Source organism: Argentina anserina, chromosome 1 (genome assembly GCF_933775445.1).
Source record: "Argentina anserina chromosome 1, drPotAnse1.1, whole genome shotgun sequence".
NCBI lineage: Eukaryota > Viridiplantae > Streptophyta > Magnoliopsida > Rosales > Rosaceae > Argentina > Argentina anserina.
The window spans coordinates 13,909,614-13,927,748 of record NC_065872.1 but is presented as its reverse complement, the minus strand read 5'-3'; the positions used below and the strand labels follow the sequence as shown (position 1 = coordinate 13,927,748).

General features: G+C 37.4%; 4 protein-coding genes across 6 annotated transcripts; 3 read left to right on the top strand and 1 right to left on the bottom strand.

The window, feature by feature from the left end:
* The first annotated feature begins 1,735 nt into the window (after positions 1–1,735).
* LOC126803520 (probable fructokinase-4) lies at positions 1,736–7,651 on the top strand. Of its 2 annotated transcripts, XM_050531336.1 has the most exons (2): positions 1,758–2,721; positions 7,649–7,651. In XM_050531336.1, the coding sequence occupies exons 1-2, from the start codon at positions 1,777–1,779 to the stop codon at positions 7,649–7,651; spliced, it is 948 nt and encodes a 315-aa protein (XP_050387293.1). In that variant the 5' UTR covers positions 1,758–1,776. The 2 variants fall into 2 exon arrangements, with proteins under 2 accessions (XP_050387342.1, XP_050387293.1); XM_050531385.1 differs by lacking the exon at positions 7,649–7,651 and having other exon boundaries at positions 1,736–2,748.
* Positions 3,214–9,663, bottom strand: LOC126803384 (S-adenosylmethionine carrier 1, chloroplastic/mitochondrial). Of its 2 annotated transcripts, XM_050531225.1 has the most exons (13): positions 9,584–9,663; positions 9,415–9,499; positions 8,988–9,095; positions 8,656–8,738; positions 8,326–8,402; positions 7,543–7,633; positions 7,124–7,177; positions 6,950–7,045; positions 6,677–6,766; positions 5,859–5,910; positions 4,685–4,746; positions 4,419–4,499; positions 3,214–3,520 (listed from the first exon to the last, which is right to left on the bottom strand). In XM_050531225.1, the coding sequence occupies exons 2-13, from the start codon at positions 9,479–9,481 to the stop codon at positions 3,395–3,397; spliced, it is 987 nt and encodes a 328-aa protein (XP_050387182.1). In that variant the 5' UTR covers positions 9,482–9,499; positions 9,584–9,663; the 3' UTR covers positions 3,214–3,394. The 2 variants fall into 2 exon arrangements, with proteins under 2 accessions (XP_050387182.1, XP_050387226.1); XM_050531269.1 differs by lacking the exon at positions 9,584–9,663 and having other exon boundaries at positions 9,353–9,497.
* Positions 9,664–10,989: 1,326 nt separating this feature from the next.
* LOC126797696 (glucan endo-1,3-beta-glucosidase 8-like) lies at positions 10,990–12,565 on the top strand. The gene is made up of 2 exons (XM_050524391.1): positions 10,990–11,324; positions 11,461–12,565. Exons 1-2 carry the CDS (start codon positions 10,990–10,992, stop codon positions 12,563–12,565), a joined length of 1,440 nt encoding a protein of 479 aa, XP_050380348.1.
* An 897-nt stretch (positions 12,566–13,462) lies between these two features.
* Positions 13,463–15,294, top strand: LOC126790665 (glucan endo-1,3-beta-glucosidase 8-like). Its single transcript, XM_050517027.1, has 2 exons — positions 13,463–13,803; positions 14,199–15,294. The coding sequence occupies exons 1-2, from the start codon at positions 13,463–13,465 to the stop codon at positions 15,292–15,294; spliced, it is 1,437 nt and encodes a 478-aa protein (XP_050372984.1).
* Positions 15,295–18,135: the final 2,841 nt, after the last annotated feature.

Genomic DNA, 18,135 nt, shown 5'->3' with positions numbered 1-18,135 from the left:
AACTGGCACCTTGGATATCCCCAAAGGAACTCAATGGAAGGGTCTAAAAGCTCCCTGTTCCACTGCTGGTTCCAGCAACAGTCAATGATGTCACAGTGGATGATGATTGTGTCATTGTTTGTGATTCCACATGCTTTCTTGAACGGTTGCGGTCACGGTGCATGTGGCGCTCAAAGTATTTTGAGTCGGGGTATGCATCCTTTGAGCACCTCCATTTCTTGCCATCAGTCCTCCTGCAGAGTCCTGGCTCCGGGTCCTCCTTCTTCCCATAGAAGGAACAATAACCCACTGCAAAATTTATCCACAACCGAACTGTAAGTGAAACTTCAACTACAGATTCAGAATAAAACTAGTATATTAACAGTGGTATGATCCAAATATAGATAAAGGCAATATATATATATATATATATTCCTGATTTCAGAAAAGTAGCGGCCACAGCAGGAAATGAAAATTTAGGCTTAGAAAATATTAATAAAGATCTGCGCTGAAATTAAACTGAATTCATCCATCAGAGCATATGTATATAGGTTGCTCAGAAACCTATCAAACCACAAATAGAACAGATCCCAAATTCCCAGGTACCAACTAAGTTCAATCACCAGATACATATGGTATAGCTTACATCTCATTCATGCTACTCATCAACATTTCGTTTTCAATCCTTACAAGAAAAAACAAAACCCCAGAAATGCTTCTCATCCAATATTTCCTCGTATCAATTGAACTTCCAGACTTGAGCATAACTAGAACATATGAATTCACAAGAACCTAAAAGAAACACTAGAACCCAAACAAAAGCCAAGTTCGATTCACAAAGATTCCAATACAATCTACACCATCCCTATTTGGAATGATAATCTACGACATGTAGATCACACATCCTATATTATATAAAATCACAATCTCTACCACTTATATCCTTTAAACCCACAGCAAAACTGATCTGGAATGATCATGAAAATCAAAGAAAAATGAAACTGAATAAAGTAAAAAAATCAATCCCATGAAATCAGAATTGTTGATTACCGAACTTAAGTAGGCCAAAGGCAACATAGAAGAGGAGGCGAGGCAATAGAGGAACAACGCGCAGAGAGAGTCGACGAAGAAGTGAGAAGAAGACTTCAGAAGGAGGAGAGGTTGGGTTGTAATTTTTTTTGATCTCCATGAGGGTACCCAATGTAATTACAAAAATATCATTAATTCGGGTCGAAAGCTCCGTGTTTTTCGACTTATGCTTATTTCTAAAATGAAAGTAGTACTGACTTCTGCTTATCCGCTAAAAACATCTATGGCTTTTAAGTTAAGTCACTTTTCATGTCCTTACCAAACACCGATTTCACTTTGGCTTATAAGTAAAGTAACTTATAAGCTGCACCAAACGCATTATTAATGTGTATTATAATTTGAAGTGAACTACATCGGTCATATGGAAGTTTTGAAACTATCATAGCTCGAGTTACAATTTTCTCCAGTTATAATGATATGTTTGCATATATGTTGCTATAGGTTATAGATCCAGTTAATCACTCGATGTATTAGTTTTCATCGAGAATTAGGATTGGCGAAACAAATTGTAAATTGAATGAAATACGAATTAGTTTTCAATGAGCAGTAGGGTTAGCCAATCCGATTGGGTTTCTTCCTCACGATCTGTTTCTTTCTGGTCTCTATAAATACATGCATAGCCTTCCCTCCTCTACCATACCCACCAAATCTCTTCTTCTGTTAACCCTCTCCTCTATTCTCTTTCTCTCTGTTTCTCAGTTGTTGATCATGGCTAATGACAAGGGTCTGATTGTCAGTTTCGGGGAGATGCTGATTGACTTCGTCCCCACAGTTTCAGGTGTTTCGCTGGCGGAAGCTCCAGGGTTCTTGAAAGCTCCCGGTGGCGCCCCAGCCAACGTGGCAATTGCTGTCTCTCGGCTCGGCGGCAAGGCCTCCTTCATCGGGAAGCTCGGTGACGATGAGTTTGGGCATATGCTGGCCGGAATCTTAAAGGAGAACAACGTGTCCGGAGAAGGCATCTTGTTCGACCAAGGTGCACGCACTGCTTTGGCCTTTGTGACCCTACGCGCCGACGGTGAGCGCGAGTTCATGTTCTACCGGAACCCCAGCGCAGACATGCTGCTCAATCCCGAAGAGCTCAATCTGGAGCTGATTAGATCAGCCAAAGTGTTCCACTACGGATCAATAAGCTTGATCGTGGAGCCATGCAGGTCGGCTCATCTAAAAGCAATGGAGGTTGCCAAAGAAGCAGGTACCTTGTTGTCCTACGACCCTAATCTCCGGCTGCCACTGTGGCCCTCACCTGAGGAGGCACGAGAACAAATCATGAGTATATGGGACAAGGCGGAAGTGATCAAAGTCAGTGATGTTGAGCTTCAGTTCCTCACAGGAAACCCTAACATTGATGATGAATCTGCATTGAGTCTCTGGCACTCTAACTTGAAGCTCCTCCTTGTCACTCTTGGTGAAAAGGGTTGCAGATACTACACGAAGAACTTCCGTGGATCCGTGGAAGCTTTCCAAGTAACTGCGGTGGATACTACTGGTGCTGGTGATTCATTTGTGGGTGCTCTGCTTGCAAAGATTGTTGATGACCAATCTGTTCTTGAAGATGAGCAGAGGTTGAGGGAAGTACTCAAGTTCGCAAACGCATGTGGAGCAATTACGACTACGAAGAAGGGAGCCATTCCTGCACTCCCCAACGAGTCCGAAGTCCTCGCCCTGATGAACGCGACATAGATTTTTAGTTTTGTTGTTCTTCCATCTTTCGAAGATATGGTTTCTTAGTTTTTGGCTTTTTGTTTATTATTTTTTATGATTTCTGTTTAGGGTGTTTGTAGGAAATTGGTTTGCAATAAGAAGCTGTTTGTTAATTTGAGAATGTGTGCCCTTTCAATAAATATAAATAAAGTAAGAATGTGTTTTAATTAAGCTACAATGTGTTTTTTTTTTATACCCGATGATGCTATCTCTCTTAGATAATTTGACGTCCAGTCACTGACAAATATATTTTGTTAAGATAAGAAATCTTAATTGTTCTATGGAAATTAGTGGACTTGCATCTTCAGTTCTGTCCTAAATAGTAGTGCCTCTATGGCAGCAAAGGTTTGAAATGTAAGAAATCCGATTCTGAGTTCATTGATCAAAGCAACTTATTGATGGTGTAACAACGCATTAATATATAAATACATAATGCAATGAAAAGAACAGGTGAAAAGGAAATTTATATAACAATGTCAAAACTGTGTTCGACCATAGCCTAAAGTGAGATTTACTTCCTGGTACAAACTAATGACATTATCAAAGCTCACTCAAGCAATTTCAATGCCCCGCGAACCTTTTACACCAAAAAATTGGAGAACACGGGATAATCCATATGAAAATGTTAATCCTGCTTCTTGTCTTCCCCAACGATTGGTCGTCTTTGAGCAAGTAAGAGCTTTGTTCTCTCGAGAACACCAAAAAAGATTGAACCACCAATCCCTATCCATAGCACTCTTGGCCCAATACCCTGAAGAATATATGTAAACAAAACTTGCAGCAATCAGATTGCCTTCATCCACAATCATGCCATGATTCATAATGACTCAAAAGGGACCATAAATTAAATACGTAAAATAACATGAGAGAACTTCTTGATTTGTAATGATTTCATACAAAGAGGAAGCAAATGATGTTAGTCCAGGCATATCTATACGACTATACCAACACACAACTACTAGTTTCCTTTGTTCCTTTTCTTTTCTAAAATTAACACAAGTCTGTATTCATGCTTGGATATTTGAACCATACTTGGAAAGATAAAGCAATGGATAAAAGTGAAATAAACAAGTCTGGTGTTTTTAAACAATTTTGAGTGATAAAGAAATAGTACCATGAAACAAAATGCCCATCTGAAAGCTCCTTGGGCAACTAGACGGGTGAGAGTGAGTTAATGGATCTGCACTTTCTAAATTCTGACAGAGTCCAAAAGAATCTCAGAACCCTATCCTAAATAATCCCACCTCCTCAGTCCTCACACCTAGTTCCCTCAAAGGTAATATTTACATTTACTCTACCTCCCAAGATACTATCATATCACACCGTTCCCAATACAGTTCCCCACTTTCTGGCAAGCAAAGAGGTTATATTTCTCTGACAACTAGGCACTACATGAAGCCGGGTTATCTGAGGTACATATTGTACTCCCCAGTAAGTCAAGTCAGCATACCGAAGAACAAGGCATGAGACTCAATAATCAATTTCACTTCCACAAGAAACATAAGTTACAAGGATGGAAGGAAAAAAAAAACTCAATAACTAGAAGATAAAATTTTGCATAATTAAATAGCTTTATTAAGGACAGCAAATGAGACACATGGCAATCATATTTAATATGACAAGGGATATAAAAGATGCTCAATACATACCTTTAAAAGAGCTGGAGGTCCTTCTTCCCTCACAATAGTCTGAACACAGTCAACAATTCCTTTGTACTGGTTGGCAGATCCCTTGTGAAAAAAAAAACAGAGAGCAAACAGGCACAGTGTTGTTAGTTATCAACTTTAATATGGCCCAAAATATACAGCCCCTCATATGTATGATATCACAAGATAATATGGGACTGTTACAATAAATACTATATGGAACTAGCATTTCCAGACAGATCCTCATGCAGAACAGCAGATGACCTTACCTGTACCATTAGTCTAGTTTTAATCACATCAAGAGGAGTGGTTATAGCTCCAGTTAATGCACCTACAAGAGTTTAAAATTAAATGTATCAGAATTAATTTAGGTCAACAGATGGATAATGAATTTAACTCTATGCGTAGTAAAAGACAATGAACAATACTCTTGTATGAAGACAATCAAACAGACAGGAACTCGTTCTAGACTTAAAGTATCTTTTTTCACCATAACCTATCATATTTATCTCAAATACACAAGAATTAAAATGCATCATTGTTATCTTATTATCCTATGGTGCCCACATTAAGTGCACAGAGATAGTATGATACTACATAGTACTTTTATTATAATTTATGTAGAAATTATTTGATTGTACACCGAATACTGTATATATGCCGACTCTTTCCTGGAGCTACACAAGTCAATAGGAGCATGAGGAGTAGTAGGCATCCACACCGAATAGTAAAAACTCATATCAGAGTATCTCATGTTTTAAAAAACAGTAGTAGGCATTTTACTATCACCCCATGTAGGCTGAGCAGTACTCAAGGCAGAAGAAGCTTAAGTTGTCAGGCCCAACAAGTAAGAAAAAATAACCATGGCACCCTTATTTTTTCTGTATGGGACTCTGGTTTTGGGGAGATCCAAATTGACAGTTGTGTTAAGTCGGTCTATGTATATAAGCTATTACAAGAGACCCCATTAGAGACATCACCCTTTGGGTATTGCATCAATCATTGATGTGTCATGAGCATCTCCATACATATGAAGTTGTGGACTCTGAGTTTCTCATTTGCTAAGGATAATACCAGCTATTATTAACATTAGTATCTGATGTATAACTATTACCGACTGAGTCATAGTCCATGGATGCATTCTAGGTAGGCATGCATGGATTATAGCATAATAGCCTAATATTGTTTGGAAACATTAATCGGTTCCCTGTAGGTAAGGTAAGATGGCAAGGACTAATGTGGAATCTTTTCCTGAGGCCAAGTTCACTCTACTTATCAGTTGCACTCAGAAAAGAAAAAAACAAAGGTACGCACTGGATTACCATAATGCATGTTAAAAAAGATCCCACAACCATTCTCAAAAGAGCTAGAGTTGAAAAGACTTAAAGTAGAATAATATGATCACCGATTTCCTATGAAACGGAAGAGTCAAATGGTAGTTACCCGCAAAAGCTCCAATTATAGCATTCTCAGGATCATTGAGCTCTCTCTTTGCCTGATAAATAGAGAAGATCACAAAGTTAATAATAGATATCAAGATAAAGAAACTGAAAATGCAATACACATAAGTCTAACACGTACAAACTTATAAAGACATTGCATTCGTATCTTAAAGAAGCATTCAAGAGACATGTTGGCTCACTCACATGCAGAATATTTGTTATATAAGTTAAGATTTCGTGATATATGACTTGATTATCACTCACGGTTGGGCTATCACTTGTGAATTTGGTTTAGAAGATAGCCTAACATTTGTTATTCTCCCATTGGTATTTTGATGGGGAAGTTGAACGGGCAGAGAATTTTTAGAGTTTTAGGAATTCCACTTTGGGAAGTAAACAAGCAAGTGTTCTTTGTGTTCTTCAGTATCTCTCCATTTCTGACTCATCCTTTAATTCATAAAAATCTAAACAGAGTTCTAGACGTGATATAATCAAATAACACATGTAGAACAACGTCATGAAAATAACTGCACAGAATACTTTTTTGTATATAGATTATTTTATAAGGATCCAAAGTGAACTAAAAAAGAGAAAGTGACCACTGACCTACATATCCTAACATTTTGGTTAAGGGTTCAACCAAAAGGAATTTTTCGTATTTAAAAGAAACAGATCCTAGATTTTATCCCTCAGAACATGGTTAATCACAATGGTGCCACAGATCCTAGATTTTAAAAGTTCACGTATCACTGCTATAAATCCAGACATTATTATACATTATATCTGCAAGCATATAATAGCAAAAATGAGGAGCTTTACCGCCACTTTGTAACCTATTCGAAGTTGCTCATATAGACAAAATTGAATTGCATCAAACGGCAAATCTCGCAGTAAAAATGATCCGTATCCCTAGCATCTCAAAAAGGATAAAGAAAGTTATTATATTGACAATAACTTCTTTTTTTGGAGAAGATATATTGACAATAACTTATGTAACACAACAAAGAAGTAATTTGTATCTTTATATTAAGGAAAGAGGTGAACAAAGCAATAACTAGTATTATGGTTTGTATTTTGAGTGAAAACACCTACTGCATAGAGTCCCTTGAATCCCTCCTTAGCAGCAATAAGGCGAACAGCAGCAGAGGCGGATGTGAATTGCCCCGTTTGCATCCTTTGCTTTACGACCTAAAAGTTATAAAGAGAAAAATAGATCATGAGGTCAAGCAAATTTGGGTATGGAGTGAGTACCATAATTTACTCTACCTCTGTTGGAACTCGAATGAGTGAAGCAGCAATTCCTCCACAAGCCCCCGCAGTCTACATGAAGTTTGGAAAACAAAGTTGATTTAGAAAGATTTAATAATGCCAAATGTTCAGCTTAAGAGTCAATTAACTAATGTGATTTCCACTGAAGACAAAAAAAACAAAATGATTTAATTAAAATAGCCGATAAACCTTTTTTTTTCCTATATAGTAAACTGTACAAGAAAAATGATCCCAGGAAGCATGCATTAAAATAGACGAACAGGCATTATGAGGCTGACAGCATCACTGTTTTTGCTGTCAAACACCTTTAAATTCAAACAACAAGCTCGGTAAACCTCATAGACCACTCAATCCTCATATACATATAGAAAAGACATTATGTCTAATAAAGAAAGTCAGAGACAAGATTCACTTACAAAATGAGCTAAAGCGCTTAAATTTTCAGGAAACATCTTTAACAATTTTTGCTTTGTAGGTTCATAAACTCCAACAAAAATTGCAGAAGCCCTGCATACAAAGGAGTAATTATCATTTCTCAAAGATAAATTAAATTCCTTTACACGTAATCAAACAAGTGAGAATCATGTAAACACTCTTATCCTTCTTTGCTACCAAATCCCGCAAACATGCTTCGCAGAACCAGGCTCGAAACTGGGGGCTCTTGCCAAACCCAACAAACTTCAGGTGGCATGAAACTCTAGAAAATAGCTAGGTAGGTAATGTTAGAGGGTTTCGAACCCGGACCACATGAGAGCAAACCAAGGTGGTAAAAGAAATACTAAACTGAATGAACTAAGAGATCTCCAAAAATACTGAACCAAGAAAATAAAAATAAAAAGTACAATAAAATAAAATAAAAAGAGGGCAATTTCTGAAACTAATAGCAAGCTGTAGTAGCTGGTATAAATTGTTAACACCCACTCAAGTCTAAAGAGAATTTGAAATTCAAACAACACACAATTTTATAATAAAAAATTAATGAGACCATATACTGAGAATGCCCAACTCGAGACCAAGGAGCTACTTGTTCTAGATAGTTTTGACTACCAAAAAAACTAGTATCACAGTATCACTTATCAAAAACACACAATGAGTCATTTCAGGACAGATTCTCAACAAGCCTTGTCTGTGTCATTCTGTTAAATATGGTGACCTAGACTTCTACTTAAAATTGAATCAAGTATTCAGAAGGTACATACGGTAATACACCAGCAAGATTTCCGGCCAGTCCCGAATAAAGTCCTTTCAAGACTATTTTCCCACCACCACGAGCAGCCTGCATTCAACAATTGGAAAGATGATTTTTTTTTTCAAAAAAAAGTTCAAAACTACACCAAGTGGTCATGACTCATGACTGAAAAAAGAAATAAAAAAGAATTAGAATGACGGAGTATTCTAGATTACTGATTTCCTGAGCCACTGTAATATATCATATGAGAGAGAGAGAGAGAGAGAGAGAGAGAGAGAGAGAGAGAGAGAGAGAGAGATATTATGTATATAAGTTCAATTTATCTGCATAGTTAACCTGCCTGCAATCTTGTCTTTACAGTATCAATGGGATATAAAGCTGTTTCAACAACAACACCAGCTGTACCTCCTGCTATAACACCCTCTGCAAAATTCACCAGAGAAGCTAAATCTCGACTGAAGTAGGAACATATACAGTTTTGTGACTTAATATCTTACAACTTGACGTCTTTAGAATATATGAAGGATACTTGCAAATTTTCAAATCTTTATAAACCAGCAGCCTTCTTACAACCTGACTCAAGAAAATCAAACTTTCTAACAATGATGCATAGTGAACTGCAACCTAGCATTGGATACATATTTAACTTCAATTGCAAAAGTATATACATACCAAATAAAGTTCGTAAGAAATCAAAGGGCTTATCTTCTTGCATGCTCACCGATGCAAAAGCCTTCCGCTTTACCATAGGAACATTCAGAAACTTCTTGCTAGAAGCATCTGCAAAACCACATCACCTCTTCAATCATAAAACCAATAGCATACCAACTCTATCCACACCATCATTTAAATATCCAAAAGCCAAACAACTCTAACTCCTCTCTAGTAAACCAAATAAACTCCACTCAACTGACTAAACGCTAAAATAGACCACACCAACTATTGCATTTGCTCCCCTCAGACCTCAGTTTACACAAAAACCCGAAAACAAAAATGAATATCCCTAATTCTAAGACAAATAAAAATCCAATCTTTACCACAATGCATGATGGGTTTTAAGAAATTTGAACACTTCAGAGAGAATGGGAATGGGTTTTACCTGAAGAAGAAGGAGAAGCAGCGGCGGGGAAGCTATCGGAATTGAGTGCCAGAGTGAGAGGACCCATTTGCGGCCCAATAAGCACCTGTCCGAAAAACAAAGCATGAAACTGTTTGAGATTGCTAACAACATTGCACTTGGGAAAAGTGAATAAAGGTTCGATCTTTACCTCCAAACTACTAGGACTGCGCAAAAACAGGAGAGATAGACAGAGTAGGATAGGAAGAAGCAAGAGCCGGCAAAGGCTATGACAAAATAAATACCAATTATAGCCCTTTCAATTTCAATCCCCTCCTATCTTGTCCTATGTTATTCTTCTTCTTACTTTTTTTTTTTGGGTTACAGACGGTCAAAAAAGACCTAAACAAGAAAAAGTAGAAAAACTAATACTCATAAGACGATTTGGCTAATAGCGGCACATAAATTATCAAGGACACATTGAACAGCATGTTTAAGAGGCTCACCAAAGTAGATCGTGCCCAAATCATGACGAATACTGACTTTGGCTAGAACATCTGTAGTCATATTCAATTTTCTAAATATATGCACCAGTTTGATATCCTCCATATAGTCTGCTTTTTTTTTTGTTACATACAGGGTCAAAAAAGACACATTCTTCCTCTTATTTAAATGGTAATATTCTCATTATTCATTTATTATAAAAGGAAACTATAAAAGAACACAAGAAAACAAAACAAAATTAAAACAAACCAAACCCGATTATTTTACCCCATATTCAATTTTAACCACCGTTGCTAGTTTATAAATCAGTAAATAACAGTAAAGGTATGTAATTATTAAAATGAGTGTTGGGATTTAGATGTACTGTATGGTAATTGGTAAATAAAATTTATAGAAAACAGCTTTAATTTAAAAATTATTATAGGTCATTTGAGGCACATAACCATAAAAGTGACAACAGAAGACCCTAAAGTCCTAAACCAATCAAGCATTTGAAACTTCAAGATCATGAAGGTTAATGAGTCAATGACCCAATTTGTACATTCACAGAAACACTTGTCATACATGGTTATAATCCTGTATTTGTAGTTCAAAAGGCTGGCCAATACATATCGATCCTTGGAATCATATATACGGGGACTAATGATGTAATTTCTGTGAGATATTCATGTCCTAGAAGTTCTGTGAAAGGCACCAAAATATCTAAATCTGCAACTAATATATACGATCATCTAAATTGTAGTAGACCCTGAATTCAAGGCTTTCAATTCTAAAGCTAGCTAGATATCCTAGGAAAGATGTATGAGCCAGAATTAGAAAGAGGAACAAATAAGTCAATCTGAGAAAAATTAACACCATAGCTTGTTTCACAAAGAAGATATTTACACCTTAAACTTCAGTTTAATTTAGAAAATTGGTTGATTCGTTTTTCTAATTGCGGCCAGGAGCCCATCTCCATTGCCGCCATCCAATCTCTATTAAACTCTTCCTTCTACCTCAAGTAATAAATGATCTCCCTAACCCCCTATCCAATTTCCATACGTACATTTGCCCTTAGCCCTAGCCAATATAAGACTAACCACCGTTGTTTTCGATCAGTTTCTTCCCCATATCATGGCTCGAGCCGCAGTTCTTATGTGGCTCTTGTCGATGATGTTAGTCTCCATCGACATTGCACAAGGTTATGGTGTAAATTGGGGTGAAATGACTACACACCCTTTGCCTGCTAAAAAAGTTGTTGCAATGCTCAAGGAAAATGGGTTCAAGAAAGTGAAGCTTTTCGACGCAGAGCCATCGATAATGGACGCGTTGGCTGGTTCAGGCCTTGAGGTTATGGTCGGAATCCCCAATGATAAGTTGTCAAAACTTGCTAGTGATTATGGAAGTGCCAAAGACTGGGTGAAAGAAAATGTTACCAGCTATTTGTATGATGGGGGCGTTGCTATCAAGTATGAGTTTAATTGGTTGAATATATGGCATATATATTAATCTATTCTAATTTTCATGTTCCCAAATTTTGACTATCATTCTGGAGAAATCTTTGCTAGTCTAAATTTTTCCATGTTATTTCAACTTGATTTACAGATATGTGGCTGTTGGAAACGAGCCATTCTTAACAAGTTACAATGGGAGTTATGTTAAGACTACTCATCCCGCTATGAAAAACATTCAGAAGGCCCTGTATGAACATAGCTCCGATGTTGGTTCGAAAATCAAAGTCACCACTCCCTTCAATGCGGATGTATATGAATCCAAATCAGACAAGCCATCAGATGCTCAATTCCGAGAAAACATTAGGGATAGTATGGTGCAGATTCTAGGTTTCCTCAAGCAAGCGAAGTCACCATTTCTTGTAAACATATACCCTTTCCTTAGTTTGGCCCTCAACAGTGATTTTCCCAGGGAATTTGCTTTCTTTGATGAAAATGGCAAGGGGGTTCAAGACAACAATATCCAATACAAAAATGTGTTTGATGCAAATCTGGATACATGTCACTATGCCCTGAAAAAAGAAGGTTACCAGGACTTGGAAATTGTAATCGGAGAAGTCGGATGGCCTACGGATGGTGACAAGGATGCCAACGTCAAATTGGCACAGAAGTTTTACGACGGCCTTTTCAAGAAACTAGCAAAAGGGGAAGGAAGCCCTCTTCGGAAGGGAAGTGTAGAAGTGTACCTCTTTAGTCTTTTTGATGAGAACAGCAAAAGTATTGCTCCAGGAGACTTTGAGCGCCATTGGGGCATCTTTCGTTACGACGGGCAGCCTAAGTTTCCGATGGACCTTAGCGGAAAGGGGCAAAACCAAATGCTCAAGCCGGTGAAGGGGGTAGAAATGCTGGACAAGCAATGGTGCGTGTTAAACAGCGATGTGAAAAACTTGAGTAAGGCAATGAAAGAAAAGGACTATGCTTGCTCAAATGCAGATTGCACAAGCATTAAAAATGGAAGCTCATGCAGTTGGCTTGAACCGAGTGAGCAAATCTCTTACGCTTTCAACTCATTTTTCCAATTGAGAGACCAAAGCGTGATTGCGTGCAATTTTAATGGGATGGGAACAAAAGTTACAGAAGATCCTTCAAAAGGAGATTGTTTATTTCCGATACAGATAGAAAGTAGTGCTACGGATTTGGTTGCATTGAGTTTTGCTACAGGACTATTGTTGTTCATGAGCTTCTTCACATTAATGTAAGAGAACACATATATAAGCCACTAGCTAGCATATTCATATATCCTCGTTGAAATTGGATGCTATTACTAATGTATGTATATTAGTATATGCAGAACATTATTGTCAGTCTTGTTCTGCACGATTTTGATGATAATGATCATTCACTTAAGGTGATATTCATCACGGGATCTTAATTGCAACATATATTTAACGCATTCGAATAAGATGATAAAACTAAATTTAAGTATGTGGGAGAAGAACCGAAAGCTGAGTTTCGTGTAACTGTGTAAGGAACAACTGAGGGAGAAATGATGAAATTGATTTGCTTTAGTTTCTATTAATGATATTATTGTTACTTATTCTTCTCTAAAGGTCTCATCCTTTCTTCTCCAATTTGGCACTTTGGCTCATATAATCTCTATATATCAATGAAAACTAAAGGAAAAAACTGATCAAAACAATAAAGGTTGGTTTAAGCTTAACTTCCAAGAGAGAAATATCCGAATTTGCAGCTTAATTTCATGCAAACCACCTAAATTTTAGACTCTAGTTTTGAGGTTAAGATTCCAAGATCGTTGAAAATTCTAGAACATGTTTGACGCCAAACTAAAAGCGAGAGCCAACAATATGAGAAAGTTTCACACCCTATATTTGCACTAGAATTCCGTTGCTGATCACTAAAGTTACCGTTCGTCTGTACTAGCTAAAATTAGATGATCACTTTCTCATTAAGAGTGAGGTCCTCCATTTGTGCACTATCAAAATCCATTGCCACCATTAACATTCTACAACTTGATCAAAAATTGCCCATGCAGAAGCTGGCTAGTAGGCGCCCTAACTAAGACAACACTGCTTCCACCCGCAAAGTTTCCGGTTTATTTCTTCTCGGCAGAGCTCCATATCCAAGTTGCTGAAGCCATGGTCCGAGTCTCAATTCTTTTAGCATGTTTCATCTTCATCATGTTGGTGAACTTGACCGACCATGTTCAAGGTTTAGGGATCAACTGGGGATCAATGGCGTCACACCCTTTGGATCCTGGTAATGTAGTAAAGATGCTGAAGGACAATGGGATCAAGAAAGTGAAGCTTTTCGACGCAGAGCCTGCCACCATGAAAGCCTTGTCTGGGTCTGGTATTTCTGTCATTGTTGGAATTCCTAATGATAAGTTGGCCTCAATTTCTTCAGCTTACAAACATGCAACAGAATGGGTGAAAGAAAATATCACCAATTATGATCATAATGGGGGCGTTGATATCAGGTGTGGACTTGTATATTTTCACAGATTTGTTGTTTTCTATAGCCACAATAGTCTTTTAGTGAAATTGTCTATTCACCTCATATTTCGTTAAGCTAATTTTCACATTTCTATATAAAAATATGTAAGTTTTAGCTATGTATAAGCAATGTGCTCAATTCTGCTAAATCTCCCAAGTTTTCATCCATTTACCTATGCTAGCATAACGTATACTTACCTTTCGAATTAATTGCAATTTCACAAATAAAAAAGTAAAAGAAACTAGAGATGAGAGTTGAATGTTTTCAACAAAATCTCCAGCTGAAAAGTTGAACTCACTTAAACTATTGCTGATTATCTACGTACTTTTAGTTGTTGGACGTGCATTGTTGATTAATTGATTTGTTTTCTTATTACAGCTATGTGGCTGTTGGAAACGAGCCATTCTTAACTAGTTATAATGGGACATATCTTAAGACTACTTTCCCAGCATTGCAAAACATTCAGAAAGCCCTGGATGAAGCTGGCACTAGACAAAAAATCAAAGCCATAGTGCCCTTCAATGCCGATGTTTATGAAGCTTCTTCCGACAAACCATCGGACGGGCAATTCCGAAAAGACATTAGGGTTGAGATGCTCAAGATTTTAGGTCTGCTCAAGAGCAATAAGTCTCCATTTTTCGTTAACATATATCCCTTCATTAGTCTCCAGCAAAGCTCCGATTTCCCCCGAGAATTTGCCTTCTTTGATGGTACTAACAAACCTGTTCAAGACAACAATAACCAATATACCAATGTGTTTGATGCAAATTATGACACACTTGTTTGGTCACTCAAGAAGGTTGGTTACCAGGACTTGGACATAGTAATTGGAGAAGCCGGATGGCCTACCGATGGTGACCAGAATGCAAATGCAACTTTGGCCAAGAAATTTTATGATGGACTTCTCAAGAAATTGGCAAAGGGAGAGGGAACCCCTCTTCGAAAAGGGTACTTGGAAGTGTACCTCTTTGGGCTCACTGACGAGGACTTAAAGAGTATCGGACCAGGGGACTTTGAGCGACACTGGGGCATATTTAGCTATGACGGAAAGCCTAAGTTTCCGATGGACCTCACCGGAAAAGGGAATGATAAAATGCTCAAGGAGGTACAAGGAGTGCAGTACATGGACAAGAAATGGTGTGTTGTTAATAGTGATGTTCGAAATGAGACTATTTTATTGAACGACCTCAATTACGCTTGTTCTCAGACAGATTGCACATCTTTGGGAATTGGAAGGTCATGTGATTTGAATATGCAAGGGAATGTCTCCTATGCTTTCAATTCTTTCTTCCAAAGCAGAGACCAAGATGTTCGAACATGCAATTTTGATGGCAAGGGAACCATTGCAAACACCGATCCTTCTAAAGGAACTTGTGTATTCAATATACAGATTTACAGTGCTGGTTTGAGGCATCAACTGACTTTTGCACTGAGTATATTTGCAGGACTGGTCTTGATGATTTCCTTACATTAATGAGCATGGTACTTAAATCTTTCAATTCAACTGCATGTCATGTACTCTTTGAGATTAGAATAAATCGTATTATTTTATCTTTTTATTCAAGATCTGTGGATGACCTCTATCATTTATTCAAGTTTTCGTCTAAGGTTTCCGACTTTAATTTGTATATTCAAGTGTCAACTCTATTATAGATCACTAAGATCAGATGTACTGAGTATACATAATGATCCACCCTTGTGGGGCTGTCAAAGAATCATCATCTGAGCCTAAGTATCATTTCCTATATTATGAAGTCCTTTTGACTAAACTCTTACAATTTCCATGAAAAATAAAATGACACAAGAATTGGACTAATTAATTTGCAACCCCTACTTAAAAAAGGGAGAGAGGTCGTCGATGATCTTATTATTCATATTTACCGCGTCCTAAACACTTATTGGTCCGTGTTCTTCAATCGTCGAGTTTAAGTGGTGCGCAATTCTTTATTTCTCATCAAATAAAAATAAAAAATATGCAAAGTCGGGTCAATCAGTTGCATACCGGGTTCTCAAGTCGGGTCATAACATGGTATATATTGGGTTCTTGTTTTATGGTTTCCCTCTTTTCCTGATTCAATCTGAAGTATAAACAAAACCAGTGGCACTGCAAATTGATGATCACTGAGTACTGGGAATCCACCAAGCTTGGATTTTTTCCCTGTATTTTGATAAAGGCTGCGGCTTTCGTTTCCTTTCTGGTAATTTGATGATTTCTTATGTTTCTGATTCACTGAATGCAAGTTGGTCTCTTGTAATTTGCTGATGTAAGAGTTGGGTTTCTGAAAAGTTTAGTTCTTTACTTGTATTTGTTGCTAAATTAGTGTATATGATATGGTTGGTTTCTTGAAAAGTTGGGTTTCTGTGTTTGGGATTCTGTTATATGGTAAGAACTCAAGACTGAGAGCTTGTAATAACCCGAATTTTTTAGAAACTAAATGTCGAGTATTTTCAAAGTGTTAAACTTGTGAAATTAATTCAAGACGACAATTAGAGGTTTGCGACATTTCGAAACGAAAACGGAAACGTTATCGGATCGTTTAATTAGAAAACGTAACGTTACCGCAACGTATAGATCGACTTTTATTCCGTCGCTCGGTTGCGAAAACTTCCTTCACGAAAGTCGTAGAGCTCATCGATACGAATTCGTGGACACGTCATGCGTTCGAATCGGACGTCGGACGCGAAAGTTATTAACGTCGGAAGTTTGTTTCCGATTTTGGAAATAGTATAAAAGGAAGAAGATGAGATTAAAAATCAGAAAATCAGATTTTTCTAAAAATCAGCTCGGGTACTGTTCACCCGAGCTCGGGCACTGTTCACCCGACCTCCGGCCGATTTCTCCACCATCCAACGTCGCCTCGTGTCGTGCCACCTATCAAACTGACGGGCTCGACGAGCTCCATCTTTTGGGCTACGCCTTGCACTCCGGCGACAACCACACACGGTGTAGCAACCGCCGGAAGTTACTGCTGTGGCGGCGCAGCCTCCTCCGGCCACCATGGCTCGAGATTCTTGGGGGGTTTTGCTTGTCTCAGTCCCAGCAACATTCCCACAAAAGGAATCGAGCCAAATCGAAGTGTGATTCAATTTTTCTAGGGTTTGTGAATAGTGCCGATTTCATGTTCTTCGTTGTTTGGACTGTTTAGACTCGGATTTAGACCTTGGTGTCAACTAGGAAGTTGTTGGAAATGTTGTTTAGGTTGTGGTGGTGAAATTTGGTGATGATTGGTGGCGGTCGGTGAACAGTAACGCCGAATGAATAGTAACTGTAAATAGTAACTCCGCATGAATAGTGATCTGTAACAGTAAATGTGAACAGTTTCATGGTTAAACAGTAACTTTGAACAGTGTTATGGTAAAACAGTAACTGTGAACAGTGGTTTAGTAAAAATAGTGATTAGTAAACATGAACAGTGTTCCGTGAACAATGTTTTATGAACAACATTTAGCTGTGCTGAACTCGTCACCTGATATTTTAAGTATCATTTTCTAAGCATTTATCGTGCTATTAGGTGACTGACGAAACGAGTGAGGAAATTACTTTCAGGGTCGTGGAAGTTGCACGCAGGAAAGAAGGTGAGTAAAATCTCACTTATTTACGAATCTACCCTTGCGGTGATTCAAGATTTTGCAAGAGTTTTTAATATTGAATTACGACACATATACAATATAGTGGATTACATATATATCGTATAAATGGTAATAAGTACATATATATATAGTTTGCTATATTATATACTGTTATGAATTCATTGGAATTGGTCATTTCGAATGACAAGAATTAAATATTGAGCATGTGATTTGATTTTTGTACAATATGAGGTGTGATTATTGTACGTGGTTTTAACATGAGTTTGTTAAAATGTTTTGTCTTCGGACGAGTTTTTTTTTTGTCTTCGGACGTGTTTATGAAATATGACATGTATATGATATAATGGATTATATATATATTGTATAAATGGTAAATATGTACATATATATATAGTTTGCTATATAATATACTGTTATGATTTTATCGTGATTTATGTCATTTCGATGACGAGATTTATATATCGAGCATGTGATTTTGATTTGTACAATATGATGTGAGATTATTGTACGTGATTTTAACATTGAGATTGTTAAAATGTTGATTTGTCTTCGGACATGATTTTTGGTACAATATGATGTGAGATTATTGTACGTGATTTTAACATTGAGATTGTTAAAATGTTGATTTGTCTTCGGACATGTTTTGGTACAATATGATGTGAGATTATTGTACGTGATTTTAACATTGAGATTGTTAAAATGTTGATTTGTCTTCGGACGTGAT

Coding starts and splice junctions, on each gene's coding strand:
- LOC126790665 (XM_050517027.1), top strand. CDS start 13,463: ATGGTCCGAGTCTCAATTCTTTTAGCATGTTTCATCTTCATCATGTTG. Junction 13,804..14,198: donor AATGGGGGCGTTGATATCAG/GTGTGGACTTGT, acceptor TTCTTATTACAG/CTATGTGGCTGTTGGAAACG.
- LOC126797696 (XM_050524391.1), top strand. CDS start 10,990: ATGGCTCGAGCCGCAGTTCTTATGTGGCTCTTGTCGATGATGTTAGTC. Junction 11,325..11,460: donor GATGGGGGCGTTGCTATCAA/GTATGAGTTTAA, acceptor CTTGATTTACAG/ATATGTGGCTGTTGGAAACG.
- LOC126803520 (XM_050531385.1), top strand. CDS start 1,777: ATGGCTAATGACAAGGGTCTGATTGTCAGTTTCGGGGAGATGCTGATT.
- LOC126803384 (XM_050531225.1), bottom strand. CDS start 9,481: ATGGGTCCTCTCACTCTGGCACTCAATTCCGATAGCTTCCCCGCCGCT. Junction 6,767..6,949: donor GATTCAAGGGACTCTATGCA/GTAGGTGTTTTC, acceptor TTGAGATGCTAG/GGATACGGATCATTTTTACT. Junction 4,747..5,858: donor TATAATTGGAGCTTTTGCGG/GTAACTACCATT, acceptor AAACTCTTGTAG/GTGCATTAACTGGAGCTATA.